This window comes from Acomys russatus, chromosome 31 (assembly GCF_903995435.1).
Source record: "Acomys russatus chromosome 31, mAcoRus1.1, whole genome shotgun sequence".
NCBI lineage: Eukaryota > Metazoa > Chordata > Mammalia > Rodentia > Muridae > Acomys > Acomys russatus.
Window position 1 is genome coordinate 4,647,716 of NC_067167.1, and position 17,148 is coordinate 4,664,863.

At 50.8% G+C, this 17,148-nt stretch overlaps 1 protein-coding gene across 1 annotated transcript in view; it reads right to left on the reverse strand.

Moving 5' to 3' along the window:
- The window catches only part of Mllt1 (MLLT1 super elongation complex subunit), a 99,679-nt gene extending 82,885 nt beyond the window's left edge, over nt 1-16,794 (reverse strand). Inside the window, 2 exon segments of the mRNA XM_051139953.1 lie at nt 9,778-9,860; nt 16,617-16,794. Coding sequence (XP_050995910.1) covers nt 9,778-9,860; nt 16,617-16,713 — 180 coding nt within the window. The 5' untranslated portion in view covers nt 16,714-16,794.
- Between the last annotated feature and the right edge of the window lie 354 nt (nt 16,795-17,148).

Below are 17,148 nucleotides of genomic sequence, written 5' to 3' on the forward strand. Positions count from 1 at the left end.
TCAGATCAGCCAGCCTTCCAGATGCACAGCCCTAAACCAAGAAGGAGGGTCGCTAGGCTATCATGTGGCTGGCAGCAGGGAAGGACTATCTCAGAACCCACCACAAAGATCAGCGTGGCCCTGAGAAAGGCTTTCCTCAGTTCAGTCCCAAAGAGGAGTACGCACAGTGATGGAGCAGGGCTCAGGAACAGCACAGGAAGATGCAGTGGGATCTCAGGAAGAGAGACCACCAGCTGTTCACAGGGGTGGGGGTGTTGAAACAGGCAGGGGAACCTCACACCAGGCTGAAACCACATGACACATTCCTCAGCAAGAAAAAACTCAGACAAGGAGTCACCAGGCTGAGCACAGGCAGTTTGCAGGAAGCAGAGAGAGAAGGATGCTAAGACCAGGCTGCTAAGACCAGGCTAGCCTGGGCTATAGAGTGAGACCTTGACTCAGAATTAAAAAAAAAAAAAAAAAAAGTGAGCAAAAAGATGATATGGGGAATAATTTAGTCCAAATTGGCCTGTCTAGTGATAGCAGCTACTGTAGTCAGCCTGTGGTAGACTAGGCAAATCTGCCAGGCAGCACAATGGCAGCTAAAAGTTTCTGATCCCTTGCCAGGTGTGGTGGCACATGCCTTTAATCCCAGCACTTGGGAGGCAGAAGCAGGTGAACCACTGAGTTCGAGGCCAGCCTGGTCTACAAAACGAGTCCAGGACAGCCAAAAGACAAAACAAAACAAAAAAAGTTTCTTATTCCCACAGGTTCTGTACATACGGTGCACATGCATACATGTGGGCATACACACTTGCATGTGAAATAAAATACAGTTTCTTAAAACAGAACATACAAACAAAGCAAAGCACAGACAATTGGGAAATGCCAGCATGGCAGAGGGTAAACCACTGTCCTATAAGCACAAAGACCTGAGTGCAGACCTCTAGTCCCTGTGTGAGCCAGGTGTGGTGACACATGCCTGTTACCCCTAGGGCTTGTCCCATCAACCTGTCTAGCCACCAGCAGATTCAAGTTGAAAGGAAAAACCCTGCGTCAAAAATTAAGGTACAGGGACTGAAGAAGTGGCTCACACACTGGCTGCTCTTCCAAAAAGACTCGAGTTTGATTCCCAGCACCCACACATGGTGGCTCACAACATCTGCAACTCTAGTACCAGGGATCTGATGTTCTCTTCTGGCCTCTGCAGGCACCAGGCATGCACATGGACATACAGGCAAAACAACCATACACATGGAAATAAAGAAGAAATCTTAAAGAAACTAGATCCTACTTTAAAAAGCTAAAGTAGAATAATTTTTTAAAAATATGGACAGGATAAAGACATTTGATGCTGACCTCTGGGCTCCACAGACACACACATGGAAACACATGCCCATGCACACATGTACTCATGCATGACACCACAGACACAGCGCACAAAATAAAGTGGAGAAGAAGAGAACTCTAAGGGAACACTGTGGATAACAGATGCCAACAGTTGACTCATCGACAGAAAACAAGCACCTTCCTATAACAAAGCACAGAGTCCAGGAGAGAGACGGCTCAGCAGGCAGGAGCATCCTTAGAGGATCCAGATTTGTTCCCAGCACCTCTGTGATGGCTGACAACCATCAATATCCAGTCCTAGGGGACCTGATGCCCTCTTCTGACCACACTGGATACCACCCCCCCGACACACGTGGTACACAGACATGCAGACAAAACACTCAAACACATAAAACATACCTTTCCAACAAAGTAATTTTTCTCACAAAAAAAGTAGAGGTTCTCAACAAATCCACCACAATCAAGAGACTCAAGCAGCTTCCAGGAACTCTCTGGAAACAACAGGCCAGTGATGACACATGCATCTCAACACTGGGCGGACTGAGACAGGAGGATAGCAGATTCTAGATCAGCTTGGGCTACAAATGTATCCTTCCAGACAGGACTCTAGGAGCATAATCTCCCCTGCACACCCTTCTGAACATTCAAAAACAACAGGCCCTCCTTCTGAGTCAGCAGGGAGAGAAGAGGCCGGTCAGTTCCTCAAACAGTCTCTGTGGTTGGCATTAGCACATACAGAAGCCAAGGACACCACAGGACCAAGACGGCTGATGAACACAGATACAAATGCCCTGGCAAAATACCAGGAGAGTAGATCCAACAGCTGTGAAGGTGGTGCACATCACACACCCAGGGTTAGAGCAGGGGCACAAGGCAGAGCACACAAAGCTACCTGGGGTAGAGCACTGGGAACAGGAAGGCAACGGTGACATGTTTTTTCTTGACAATGGCAGGAAAAAAAAAGAAGCCTTTGACAAAATTAAACAGCTCTTCATCATGAAACAGAATCCCCCAGAAAGCTAGTGGCAGGTGTGACATGTGAAAACCCTGTCACCTCCTCGGTGGTCAGGAACAGACACAGGTTCCACTGAAGCTCTACTCCCAGACCTACACCTCTGACACAGAAGCTGCTGAGGCCCCTGCAATCTTGAGCTGTAGTGCTCTGCAAGCACTGTGTGCAGGGTCATGTGTGGGAAACATTCTGTGAGTAGGAAGTTTTGCTTGGTTGGGTGTTTTTTGTTTTGTTTTTTAGTTTTGGAAATAGGTTTCCTTAACCTAATAATGATCATCTACAAAAGATCCGTAACTGATATCCCACTCCATGGTAATAACTGGAAACTTCCCCTCAAAACAGAAGTTAGGTAAGGATGCCCACTTTACCAATGCTGGAAGTACTCACCAGAGCAATGAGACAAGAAACAAAAGCACTGAAACTGGAAATAAGTGAAAACAAGCTGACTACAGATGACAAGGGACACATGGAAACACCCCCCACACACATGCACCCCCCTATACGTGCGTGTGTACACACAGGCAGCATACACACACACACACACACACACACACACACACACACACACACACGCCCCTAAACCTATACTACTACTAAGTCCACTGAAGCTGCAAATGCAAGCTGTGATGGCTCATTAAGTGTCACCTTGATGAGTCCTAGAGTTACCTGAGAGACAGGCCTCTGACATGCCTGTGAGGATTACCTTGATAAGACTAACTCAAGGGAGAAGATCTGCCCACTGCGAGAGGCATCATTCCCTGTGCTGAGACCCTAGGCTGCAATAAAATAAATAAAGTGGTCCAGCAAGACGGTTCAACAGCTAAAGAAAAGTGGTGACCGCCAAGCCCAAGTCTGAGCCCCAGCGCCCACATGGTGACGGTAAGAATGGAGCCCCATATGTTGTGCTTTGGCCTCCAGATGCATATACACACTAAATAAATAAATGCAATAAGATATACATATATAAAATGAAGTTGGGCATCATGGCACAAACCACTGATCCCAGCACTCCAGAGGCAGACAGATCTCTATGAATGAAAAGACCAGCTTGGAACCTGGTCTACATAGCAAGTTCCAGGCCACCCACAGCTACACAGCACGATCCAGTCTCAATCACACAAAAGTAAAAGCACACTGACCCTGGAGGGTGGGCACTCCACAGCAGAACATATCCCTGGCATGTGTGAAGCCCAGGCTCTGTCCCTAGCAACAAATTAGCCCATAACTATGAAACTAGTGTAAACCTCGGGGTTGGCCTCTATGACCTCAGACAGCAACCGAGTCACAGACTTGATACCACAGTCATGTGCTTTTAAAAAAAGGAAAAACCAGATAACCAAATTTCACAGAAACATGAGATCTTTATACATAAGAGGACACAAATAAGAAAATAACTGCAGATGGAAATAAGGCACCTGTCAGTCACATCTGGCCAGAGTGTAATGCCCAGAGTACACAAAGAGCTTTTACCATACTGAACAGCAACGTGAAATCTAAAGAAGTTACCAGTGACCAATGAGCTATCCGAAGACACCGACCCCCATGAGCCAATAAGGAAAGGCAGGAACCTCCACGAGAGCATTCACCCATTTGTCCACAGAGGCTGGCCACAGTTTAAACAGAGAGCAGGTGTGCCTGAGGCCACACAGACATGGGAAGTCTCATCACAGTGAAAGCAAAATGGTGCAGCCAACACAGAACAGGAGGAGCTGCTCAGAAAGTAAAGCCAAACCCAACTCCTCTCAGGTCCCTGTTAGTCCCTCCACTATCATCTACCAGAACAAAGCAATGCCATGCATGGATGTGGGTATGGTTGCCAAGGCCAGTCCATTCCAACAGCAGAATGAGACTGGGAGAAACAGGAAAGCCGTAGGGCTGACCCCACCCTGCCCCGTGTCTCACCTCTGTAACGTCAAGGTGGCCTGACATACAGCAAGCCACACTATCTGCTGATGCACCTCTCTTGTCAAACATCAGCATGTGCCTCTTCACCTTAATCTCATCTATTTCCTGGTAACAAGCCGTTTTCAGTAGTTTCTGAGAGTGTATGGAGTGCAGAAGACAGGCAAAGCTGGGCCTTGGGTGTGGCTTGCTGGTGCTCAGCAGGCAAAGCAACAGCAAAACAAACAAACAAACAAACACCCAGCCCAGATGCTGTATACATCCTGACAGACACTGTTAGGCTCAGCCTGGTTCAGGCCGACAGGGCTGCAGGCTCAGCCACAATTTTGATGTCCACAATTAAGAGAACTTTAAATCAGGGATTTTTAAGGAGGAGCATAAAAGGTCACCCACTGACCAGGGACAAGAAGGTCAATATGAAAAAAGAGAAGGAAGCAGCTCCTGACCTCCCCTGGAGTGCCTGCAGCCTAAGCTAGACTTGGCCCTGAATGATGGCAACTGCAACCCACAGCATGTGTACACAAATGACCCAGGCAGGTATGAAGACACACACATCCATGTTGACATGGGCAAAAGTGCAAACACCTCCATGCATGTACACACAAGCATATGTGTTCACACAAACGCACACACATTCAAATCGATAGAGAAAGACATACTACTAATTCCTTTCTAGACTCAGGGCAAGCCCCTCTGATTGATTACAGACCACCCAGTGCTCTACACAGCTAGCCCTCCTCCATCTGTAGCCTGTGAGGCCCTGTGCCTCCTCTAGCTGGGTCAGGTGACTTGGAATGAGGGAGACTCTAAGACCCAAACAGAGATGTGCTTGAAACACCGTTGCCCACTGCCCCTCTGAGAACCTCCCAAGGTAACAGCCTCTGACCACTTTGCAGCCTGAACCTGTCCACTCTGACTGCAGTAGTTCCTGAGATCTGAGGATGGTGTGTCATCCAGAGCTTATGCTCTTTCTGTTGTTGTTGAGATGGGGCACTCCCTGTACCCCACCTGGCCTGACTCCTACTGTCTCCAGACATTGGGTGCCATATGTCTCTTAAGTCTCTCTCCTCACTCTGGTGGTGTCCTTGTCTGAAGGTCATGAATGTGCAGTAGGTAGCAGTCCACACAGCAGGGGTATGATGGCAGGTAGACCTGAGCGTCTTCAATGTGTCATCTAGATATCTCCCAGAGCAAGATGCAAACACCCACACTGTGCAGTGCGGGCCTGGCCACAGCCCTGTGAGTGACCTGTCTCTACCCTGAGGCCAGGAGCAATAGGTGTGCTGACTAGATTTATGTCAACTTGACACAAGCTAGAGTCACCTAAGAGGAGGGAACCTTCATTGAGAAAATGCCATAAGATCAGGCTTTATACAAGCCCAGAGGGCATTTTCTTAATTAGTGACTAATGGGGAAGGTGTGAGTGGTGCCACCCCTAGGCTGACCGTCCTGGTTCTAAGAAGGCAGGCTGAGCAAGCCACCAGGAGCAAGCCACAAAGCAGCCCCCTGCATTGCTTCAGCTCCTACTTCAAGGTTCCTGCTCTGCTGAGTTCCTGTCCTAACTTCCTTCAGTGATAGACTATGATATGGAAATGCAAGCTCAATAAACCATTTCCTCCCCAACTTGCTTTTTGGGTGAAATGGTGTTTCATTTGCAGTAATAGAAACTCTGACTAAAACAATGGGGGAAATGCCACAGGCCTGACCATAGCTGCATGAGTGGCTTGACTCCACCCTGAGGCTGGAGATGGCAGGGGAATGGTGTAGCCTTACAGTTAGGCCAAACACTCTAGACAGGTTGTAGGTCCTGGTTTCAGGTTTTCCCATTGTGGTGCTTAATGGATGCTCATTCCAAGTGTCCAATCCTCAGCAAACTTCCCCTGGAGTGGCCAATCCTCAGCAAACTTCCCCTGGAGAGATCCATAAGGCAGAGTGGGCAGAACATACTGCCATCACTACACTGCCCTGCAGACTTGTGAACCGCTGTGGCCCCTCTCCCTAAATCTGTATTCTGGATGATGAGGACACAGTCCTTGCTGGCATTGTTTTCTCAGCTCCCTGAAGGACATAATTCCCTGGGTTAACCTTTGTCCTAGGGGTGTACACAGGCAGGAAGCCATCATACAGATGTGCAGTCAAACTCAGAAAATCCTCCACACCCTCAGCTAGAGAATCTCACCACATGAGACCTTGTGATGAGTTAGATAAAGAGCCAAGAACTGCCAGGTGTGGTGGCGCACACTTTTAATCCCAGCACGCGGGAGGCTGAGGCAGGCAGATCGCTGTGAGTTTGAGGCCAGCCTGGTCTACAAAGTGAGTCCAGGATAGCTAAGGCTAACACAGAGAGACCCTGTCTTGAGGAGGGGAAAAAGGGCTAATAACTGCCTCAGAGGATATGTGGGGACATGGCACTGTGCACTGTCAGCAGTCTAGAGCAACAAGGGGTCCATTACAACACCTCACCTGCAGCTCACATGAGGCCCTTGGGATCCCTAAGAGCATGTAGGGACGCAGAACCTCAACAGCCTGGCCTGTCCCTTCCTGAGGCCTCAGTGCAGTTCCTCTACCCCAGGGCAGGATGTAGGGCAGAGTCTCAAGACCTTGGGCAGAGCTGCCTCGGCATCTGGCCCTCAGCACCAGATGAGCACTCATAGGTGTGGCTGTGGGTGAAGCAGACTCCATGACCTGTGCACAGCCACCTTGAGCCCCTGGCCCAGGGGGAATGGTGGCCTATGAGCAGCCATGCTTCATCACACCCAAGAGCTGCTGGGAACTTAAGAGCTCTTCCCTGAGCAAAGATGAGAAGCAGAGGCAAAACACATAGCACAGCTCGCCCACCCCATCCTGCCGACACAAGTGACCAGTCAGGCGAGGGCACAGCTTTATTCTTGAGGGCCAGGAATGTGCTGTGGTGTAGCCAGTGGCCCTGGTTCATCTCACCATGGCCAAAATAACTAAGAAACACCAGGAGTGTGACTCTCCCTTTAAACGGTGCCCAGCCACCCTCAGCACAAGGTCTGGCCAAGATGGCAGGACAGGGATAACAGCCTCACCCCAGTACGTGCCTCAGATAGGCTGTGAGACAGGAACAGAGGGAAACAGCTTCCCCCCAGGCACTGCACAGGCGCCCCAGTCCAGGAACTCCCTGCTGTCCACCCGTAAGAACATTAACAGCACAGGGACAGCACACCTGACTGAAGCCTTGCAATCGGAAAGCCAGGCCAGTCTATCCTCTAGCAGCCATCCTTAGGCTGAGACAGAGCAGCCAATTCTGGCTAGACCTGCAGTGAGCTAACCCATGGGGGCTGGGGGAGCAGAGGGACTTCTTACCACAGAGCTAGGATGAAAGCCTGGGTAGTAACCGAAACCTCGCCTATTCTCAGAGCACTGTGCCTTCCACTGGCATGGTATGTTCACCAGATAGCCTCCTCACCCATTACCACAACAGGCTCCAGTGTAAACCGCAGAGGGCTGAAGGTGGGTGGGGTTAGGAGCAGTGCCAGAGGAAGCAGAGACCCGCCAGGGCAAATGCTTGGCCAGGCAGGGAGAGGCCCACAAGTGCCTCTGAGCACAGGGGACTACAAACAGCCCTTGGGCCTCCAGGACACTGAGCTTGTCAGCCCAGAGGTGGGTCAGCTGCCCCAGTGGCTTCACTGTCCCTATATGTCAAGGCCTCACAATGAACAGGTGATGGTCCCCTGGCCCATGCCTGGACCACAGCAGGAGGGACTACTGTGGGCTTCCAGCCACTCTGTCACTGAGAGCCACAGGGAGGTACTCATGACCTTGGCACCACCTCTGCTGTGCCATGGCTGAGACTCAGAGTGTACCTGCAATCCATTGAAATGGCACTGGCTCCCATGGGGCAGCACACCTGAGCCTGTCCCCAGAGGTCCCTGAAACAGAATGGTGTATTTCCTATAGACCTCATATGAACAAGGACCCAAGACTTGGAGCCTTGGGGGAACAAGGCACGCCATGCAACAGAGGTCTTTTCCAATACAGATCAAAGCGCAGTACTCCTGGACTGCAGGCCAGGGGCTGGACCCACAGCTTCACTGGTGAAGACTTTGCTCCCAAGCATGAAGCTAAGTTCACTCCTGAATGGGATCTGTAATCCCAGAGCTGGCAGGTGTACATAGGCAGATGCCTGGAGCTCACTGCAGCCAAGTCAGTAGGAGGCCACATTCTCACAAGGTAGGGTGTAGGGCCACCGATTCTCTGGCTTCCACGGACACAAGTGTAAACACACTGACATATACAACTCAGGAATCACAGGCCTCAGAACTGAGAGAAGGTGGGCTTAGAGGGCTCACGGGGTCAAAGTACTTGCTGCCAAGCCTGATGGATGACCTGAGTTCAATCCCAAAAGCCCCGGTGGTAAAAGGAGAGAACCCAAATCCCCACACGTTATCTTCTGGCTTGCGCGCGCGCACACACACACACACACACACACACACACACATGCATGCAGTAAGTAATTATAAGGTTGTAACAACTATAGAGAAAAACAACTGGCAGAGCACAGATTCCTAGCACACATTAGTAAAACCTCTAGAGGAAGAGCCCCCGTGCCCTGTGCCACCGCTGGCCGCTGTGTGCTGTTGAGAATCAACACCCGCAGGTGCAGTGCAGAGGCAGGCGTTGAAAACGTGCTACACTGCGTGCTATCCCAGCTGCTCCTTGACAAATGAGTCCTTCTCTGCGGGAGTACTATTCCCGCATGCTTCATTCACTCGGGACACTAACAACTCTTCCCTTGGGAAGGTGGCAGTCAGGGCACAGCCAACCCAGCCTCCCCACTTTCCAGCCTAGGACATTTAGAGTGCCTGCAGGTCTGTGTGGCCTTGGCAGAACCTACCTACCCAAGAGGACACGTCGCACTCACTCATTTTCCGGACACTGAACTTCAGGAGAGTGAAGTCCTGAGTTCCTGACTGAATGTGTACTGTTGACACACCATAGCCTCAGGCTCAGGGCGATGGCAAAGCCTTAGGGGGGAACACACCACACACAGCAACTACAAGTGTTGACAGTGTGTACAATATGCACCATAGCTTTCACACCCTGGGTGCTGACAATCTACAAACTGCTCCCCTACAGAGACTGCTCCTAAGGAGATTAGCTGGCCCACTGCCCTGTCCAGCTGTGTACATAAACTCCGCCTCCCTGTCCAGCTTTGTGCATAAACCCTGCCTCCTGGTCCAGCTGTGTGCAGGCAGCTGCAGTTTCTCTGAGTCTGGCCCAGACCACTGGACTGGAGATTTCTGTCTTTTTTCATTCTCTCTCTGCCCCAGTCAGGTCTGTACTGCCTGCTCCTCTCCACTGTATGCAAACTGCATCTGGCTCAACCTCCAGTTTTTATTACTGCTTTTCACTCTGTTAGGGTCCTCCAAGCAGTCCGGGCTGGGGCCATAATCCTTGCCTCAGCCTCTGAGCTGGGCTGACAGGCACATCTAGTCCCTCTCTCACATACTGTCCAGCTCCACCCACGGTCACTGTGCGTCCCACCCCCAACTCACTCAGTCTCTCACCTTGTTTCTGAAGTACACTTCGATGAGCATGATGAAGCCTGCGTAGCCCGACTCCTCCACTTTGTAGGGGGGCTCCTTGCACACTGCAAAGGGAGTGAAAATATTCCATCAGCCTCCTGCCCACCACAGCCCTCCAGGCCCTCAGGCGACCGGGATCCAGGAACAAGGGAGCTCCAGGCCAGGGCTTCTGGGAAACGCCAGGGCAGAACAGGGTCAGGAAGAAGGCAAGGCAGAGGGTAGGGCAGGGGGAGGCTACCATAGGACAAGTGCTACAACAGGCAAGGCTACCTCTGTGCAGTGACAAGTACCTTGGCAACAGGGATGCCAGGCAAGGGGTGCAGGAGCTCCTCCCCAAGTTACTCAGACACAACTGCCTGAAAACCTTGCCTGGAACAAGCCTGTGCCATTGTCTACCCACAGTCTCCTTCAAATACCCTGGCCATGTAAGGCTGCTGAGGAACAGCCAGGTAGTCATGGTGGCGAAAGAGCAATGGGGTGGTGGAGGTGAATGCTGATGGTACTCTCAGCGTCACCCTTGTGCACCTTGTGTAACTTCAGAGACAAGCTTAGTAAGCAGGTTGTCTGTATGGCCGAGGGGCCCTTGAAGACAAGACTTCTGAGACAGCTTGCATGGGACCCAAGCGGGAAACTACAAGGGCCAGCCAGGCTAGCCTGTGGCTCCCCAGGACTGGAGCTGCAGGGCAGGCATGGGACAGGTGGGCCCAAGACTCCCTTCCACCTTCTCTGCCATGATAGAACTGCGCAGCACATCCACTGCTTCCTCCAGGACTACCCTGCCCTCCCTGCCCTAGCATGTGGACCCCTGCACCACCACTTCCTGGCCACCATTACCTACATCAGGATCTGCATGCAAGTCATTGCGGATGCAAAGCTATGCCTTTTTCATTCATTCTCGCTCATTCATTCTCCATTCACCCTGGCGTTCCTTAGGCAAAGAGTAGGGTGATGTCACATAGGCCACACAGGCACCCAACTACATCTTGTGGCTTCTTCCTGTGGATGGCACCCTTGAACTGATAGCGATGGAGGCTGCCCTGCCAGGAGCCTGGAGAGCGTGGTTGGAGTCTTGGTTCTCACTAGTCTGATTCCCATTCCTCATACACACTTCCTGCTGGAGGGGCCTTGGCCTCTTGGTACAACCTGCACTAATTTTCCTAGTGTCTTCAATCTTAATGTACACCCCTGCCCCCCATTTTCACCTAATATCCTCAGTTCTGGCTCCCCACTCTGACCCCAGGGATCAAGGCCATCTGGCTGCTCTCCATTCAGCTTCCAAACCTGCCAACAGCTCAGGACAGGCCTACTGCCCAGTGGTTCCTGCAGATGAATCCCGTGGGCACTGTCTGGCACCAGATCCTGCTGGGCAGCTTCTTCCCAGCCAATCAAACAACAGACCAATCAAACCACCACCTGAACCCCCAGCCTGGCTCCTCATGAAGCTCCACTGTGGTTCTCCACCACCCCAGGGGTCACGTGGCTCCAGCTTCCTGCAAGCTGCTTCACCACTCTAGGACCCTGGTTCCCAGGTCCCAGTCCCACTGAGATATGGTCAAAGTCACCTCTTCCCTGCAGAGCCCAGCTGTGTCCCTCACATGCTGGGCAACCCACGGCACTCACTGTGTACCCTGCCCTATCCTCGGCAGGCCACAAGCTGCTTTAGTCCCAGTCCTAGGACTCTCCAGAGACAGAGCACTTCAGAAAGCAGGCATATGCTATTAGCTGAGCCAAGCCAGTCCCTCCAGATCTTCCGAGGAGAAACACATGGGGACCTCTCCACTATCCAACGCACTGACAGTCTGTGGCCAGAGTGCTTCTCAACGGAGTCTGAGCCAAGGTGGGGGTGGGGTAGATAGGAAATGTACGGTCACCACTCAGTCCTCACACCTGCCCACATACTCCAACCCCACCACCTCTCAACAGGCCCTCCTTCTAGGTCTCACTCAGCCACCGCTGACCTGCATAAGGCCACCTCCCAGTAGACACATTAGCTTCTCAGGGTCTCTGACGTCCAGGTCACTAGCTGCTCAGGGAGGGCATCTCAGCAAGACTGTCACACCTCAGCCCATCCATGTCAGAAAAGGAGTCCTCCTGTATGTCTAAGGCTCCCAAAAGACCTCAATCCCTCTACCAGTATCCAGCAGGGACACTGAAAAGTCAGAGACAGACAGGCTTCTCTGGTTTTTTCCCCTCTGCCCCAGGGGCCCACAGGACAAAAAAGGAAGCTGAAACCTGGACCAGCAGGGTGGCTCAGAAGGTAAAGAAGCCTGCCACTGAACCCAATGACCTAAGTCTGACCCTTGAACCCACGTGGTAGAGGGAGAGAATGCTCCCAAAAGTTGTCTTCCATCTTCCACGCAAACACCAGAGTGTACTCCTCCCCCGACACACACATACACACACACACACTACATAAATTAATGCAATCAATTTTTTTAGGAGCTGGAGAGATGACTTAGCTTTTGCAAAGGACCCAAGTTCAGTTCCCAGGACCCCTTTCATTTTAGCTCCAGGAGATCCAATGCCCTTTTGGCCTCCTGGGCACCTGCACTTTCATGCACACACTCACACACATACACAGAATAAAAGAAATAAAAGTGATAAAATACTTAGAGAATACAACATTAAAAGAAAGTGAATTCAGTGGAAGCAGCTTGGACATGGGGAGGGGTGGGTGGGAGCAGCAGACCCGGGTGGGCAACAGCTGGGCAAGCATGTGCAGGCACTGGACAGCAGGGCCATCCAGCAGGAGCAGGAGGCTGGGCTCCTCAGTGTGCCATGAGTGAGGAGCCAGGAGGAAGTAGGAGGGACTGTCAGGCAGAGTAGACATGGCTAGCACGTGGGCTTGGCTGCTCTGGGATGAGAGGAGGCTCCGGAGCTCAGCCTGGTAAAGGTGGAGTGCTGGGCACATTCTACTGTGCACAGTAAGGGAGCTGCCAGGTGTGGATGGCATCTGTGTCGTAAGAGGGAATGTGGCCTAGCATACAAGAGGCCCTGAATTTCATCCCACTAAGGAAAAAAACACACCAACCAAACAGACTTCATAAGTGGCTTTCCCTAGGTATAGTGGCACGCCTCTGTACAGCTGCCATTAGAGCACTCCAGAAGCAGAGGAAGGAGGGTCAGGAGTTCAAGCCCAGCTACAAACTAAAGCTACAAGCTCTGAAAATTTTTTTTTAAAAATCATGAGATAGGCAATGGTGGCTTCATGTTGATTTCCACAAAGTTTGAAGCCAAGCTGGGCCACACAGTGACACCCCATCTCAACCAACATAAACAGGCTAGGCTATGGCTCACTTGGTAGTCTTTACCCATGGCGCACAATGCTCTGGGCTCCACCCCCGGATGTGGAGGTGCACATCTGGTGCACCTGTCAGCACAGCTTTCCAGATGCAGAGGCAAGGCTCAAGAGTTCAAGCCCATCCTTAGCTACAGCACTGATTCAAAGCCTGCCTAAGTTTAAGGTTCTGCTGCCTCAAGAAAAGAAAAAAGAAAAAAACCTTAACAACAAAAGCCCAGCGTGGTCTCCCCCTCAGCAGCAGTGTGTCTGCAGAGCACTAGCCTTTGTAGTGAGCCAGGGCTTGGGGAATTGGAGGCATAGGGGTTCACTACCCCTGGAGAAGGTCCCAGAGAGGGGTGCGTGCAGAGGGGAGGGTGCAGAAGGGGAGGAGCACAGAGGAAGGACACAGAGAATCATCTTGTGAGAGAGGCTAGGGCAGTTGCAGTACACCACAAACTCAACAGGAAAAAAACACCTAAGATAGCTAAACCAATTAAAAGAACTTCTGGAGGTCTCACCATCCCTGATTTCAAGGTGTACTACAGAGCAACACTAATAAATACTCCAAATACTCCAAAATACAAGCTAATTAACGGAATCACATCAAAGCCCAAGAAGTAAGTTCAAACACCTATGGAGACCTGATTTTTGATAAAGAACACAGAAATATCCAATGGAAAAAAAGAAATCATTTTCAATAAATGGTCCTGGTCTAACTGAATGTCTGCATGTAGGAGAATGCAAATAGATCCATATTTGCACTAAATTCAAGTCCAAGTGGATCAAAGACCTCAACATAAAACTGGACACACTAGGCAATGGACAGGACATTCTCCACAGTTGAGTGGAGAGTGGGGTATGACTTTCACACGTACTCCGGTGCCTCATATTTGACCATGTCCCCTGGAGAGGGAGACCTGGTGGCACTCAGAGGAAGGATAGCAGGCTACCAAGAAGAGACTTGATACCCTATGAGCATATACAGGGGGAGGAGGTCCCCCTCAGGCACAGTCATAGGGGAGGGGAGTAAGGGGAAAATGGGAGGGAGGGAGGAATGGGAAGATACAAGGGACGGGATAACCATTGAGATGTAACAAGCATAAATTAATTTAAAAAAAAGAAAAAAGAAATAAAACTGGACACACTAAATCTGACAGAAGAGGAAGTGGACAATAGGAGACAACTTCCTGAACAGAGCATCAACTGTGTAAAGGTGCAGAACTGTGGGAGTGGTCACTGGCTGGCCCATTCCACGAGAGGGAGCCCACCCTGACACTGCTTGGACATCCAGGAACCAGAGGCTGGACAACCTGGGGACCTAGCATAGAACCAAACACAATGAGCAACAACAGCAAAGTCAGTGAAATAATTCCTAATGATACTCTGCTACACTTGCAGACATCTGAGAGGCTTCATCTAAGAACTGAGGGAAACAGATGCAGAGACCCACAGGCAGACATTAGGCAGAGCTTGGGGAGTCCTGTAGAAGTGGAAGGATTACAGGAGCCAGAGGGGCCAAGGACACCACAACAAAGTCCACAGAATCAACTAACCTGGCACACAGGCGCTCAGAGACTGAACCACCAACCAGGGAGCCTGCACAGTCTGACCGTGGCCACCGGCACATATGTTACAGTTGCGTAGCTTGGTCTTCTTGTGGGATTCCTAACAGTGGGAGCAGGGGTTGTCTCTGACTCTGCTGCCTGCCTTTAGGACCCTCTCCTCCCACTGGGTTGCTCCATCTATACTCAATATGGGCAGCAACCTGATCTGCTATGGCTGACTGATACCCATGTCTTTTTCTAAAGAAAAACAGGGAAGAGTAGATGGGGAGAGGTGAAGGGGAGAGAGTGGGAGGGGAAACTGTGGTCACGATGTAAAACTAAATAAATTAATAAGTAAGTTGTGGCTTAGCCTTTCTACTCTGTGGGTTCTTCTTTCCCCACTCTTTATCCCCCACCCCCAGTTTCACCCCCTATCACTAGACAGGAGAGAAAGAATGACAGGGGGGAGAGAAAGAGAAACCCTTGAGTCTAATTTCTTTCCTCTTTGAGTACAATTACTAACAAACTGCAACCCACCTTCCTAAACGACCACCAACCTATCGGAGCTCCAGCATTAATATAACCTCTGAAAAGTTCCCAGAATTCCAAACGTCACACAATCACAGAAACTACCTGCAGCAAGCAAAATCACACCTCTGCTACAACACGAGGCAAATCATAGTCACCTGCTGTGCAAAGTTCGAAGCAGCCACATATTTCCATATATTCTTTTAATATTTGTATTTTTTTAAAAGAAACCAAAATTCTAGAATTGTCAATACATGGTCCAAGCATAACTTCCTTTGTGACACCTGTCACCCACAGGCCCGGTATGCATGGGCTCAGCCCACGTAGCAATGCAGCAGGTGAGGAGTCCAGCAGCAGTTCTCCCCACATGCAATGCTTCACTACAGAACAGCATTCTGTCCATTCTAACACACCGAAGAACACAGTATTTACTGGTGGGTGATCTTGCGGTGAGGGGGCTGGGGCGTGATGAGGTGGGGCCCCTGACCACGATACACCATCCTCGGGTGTGGGGGTGTGACTTAGCTGTAAGTACTCACCTAACACGTATAAAATCCTATGTTTCCGCAGCAGCATGACACGGAAAAAGAACTGCTATGAACTCCAGGGCAAAAGTGAAGACTAAACAAGGAGGGAGCTGAGCTGGCCTACACACAGACCATCTGCCCAAGCCTGCCAGAGCTCCAGTCCACGGAAAGTCACCTCTGATCACAAGCCCCACCAGACTCTGTCCCCTAGGGAAGCTGCTCCTGAGGCAGATGGGGAAGTGTGGGGACAGTGATGGGAACCGCATGTTACAGCCTTGGTAACACAGTCCCCAGAAGACAGACACAATGCAAGGACAGTAGTGACAGGAGCCCCCACAATCTTTCCTTTTTTCCACATAGTACGCTCTGATTAGTTTTCCCTCTCCCAACTGCTCCCAGATCCTCTACACTTCCCCACCCATCCAAGTCCACATCTTTTCTATCTCTCTCATTAGATTACAAACAAGCATCTAAAAATAATGACAATATAAGATAAAACAAAACAAACCAGAATAGGAACCCCCCCCAAAAAAATAAAAAAGTCAAAGAGAAAGCATGAGAAAAATTCAGATGCTGAGACGCACATATTCACACACATAGAAATCCCATACCTAATATATAAGCTAAAGATCTACAAGGAGACAAAGAAGCCCAGACAAAGCACTGTGTGACAAACAAAACAAACAAAACCCTCCAAAAATTCTGCTGAGTTCATTTTGTACTGGGCATGGTGCCTGTCCTTAAGATGAGACTACTCAGAGTTCTTAAACCATCACTCTAATTGCTTCCGACCTGGGATGCTTCCTGGCTATTCTAGAACCCACCCCAGCCAGTTCCCGTGGGTGGGCAGGTCAGAGTCACTAGTGACAGCAGGAAAAGGGCTTCTGCCACCACCAACCTCACGGGAACCACTATGGGGAAGGACAGGGAAAGCACACTCACCACGCTTGGGTTTGGGGAAGCTGTCATGCAGCCGGAAGATGACCTTCTCCACGAAGTGCTGGATGTCACACTGCTCAGGGCCACGCACGAAGACCATCCAGTCGTGGGTGAAGCCCTCGGTGGTGGGCTTCTTCCGCAGCTGGGCACGGTGCCCCAGCTCTAACTTCACCTGGACAGTGCACTGCGGGGGAAGAGAGAGGCAGGGACCTGGTCAGCATGGAGACTCCACACTCTCCAGCATGCAGAGGGCTTGGGCTCCTCCCAGCAGCAGCAGCATCTGTGTCCCCTTCATCTCCATACTGTCCCCTGGACATCCTAGTCAATTCATCACTGAGGACCTGATGGTTCCTTCCACAGGGCAGTTTTCCCAGGCCCTGCCCAGTCTGTCCTTTATGGAAACCACCATTTGTCTGTTCGTCTGTCGTAGAGCACAGCTAGGAGGCCAGTTACTGAGGGCCCCCAGGGTGCCACCATAGCCGGCCACAGCAGCCCCTTGAGGGAGCACTCTCATCCTCCCCTCTTCCTGCAAGTG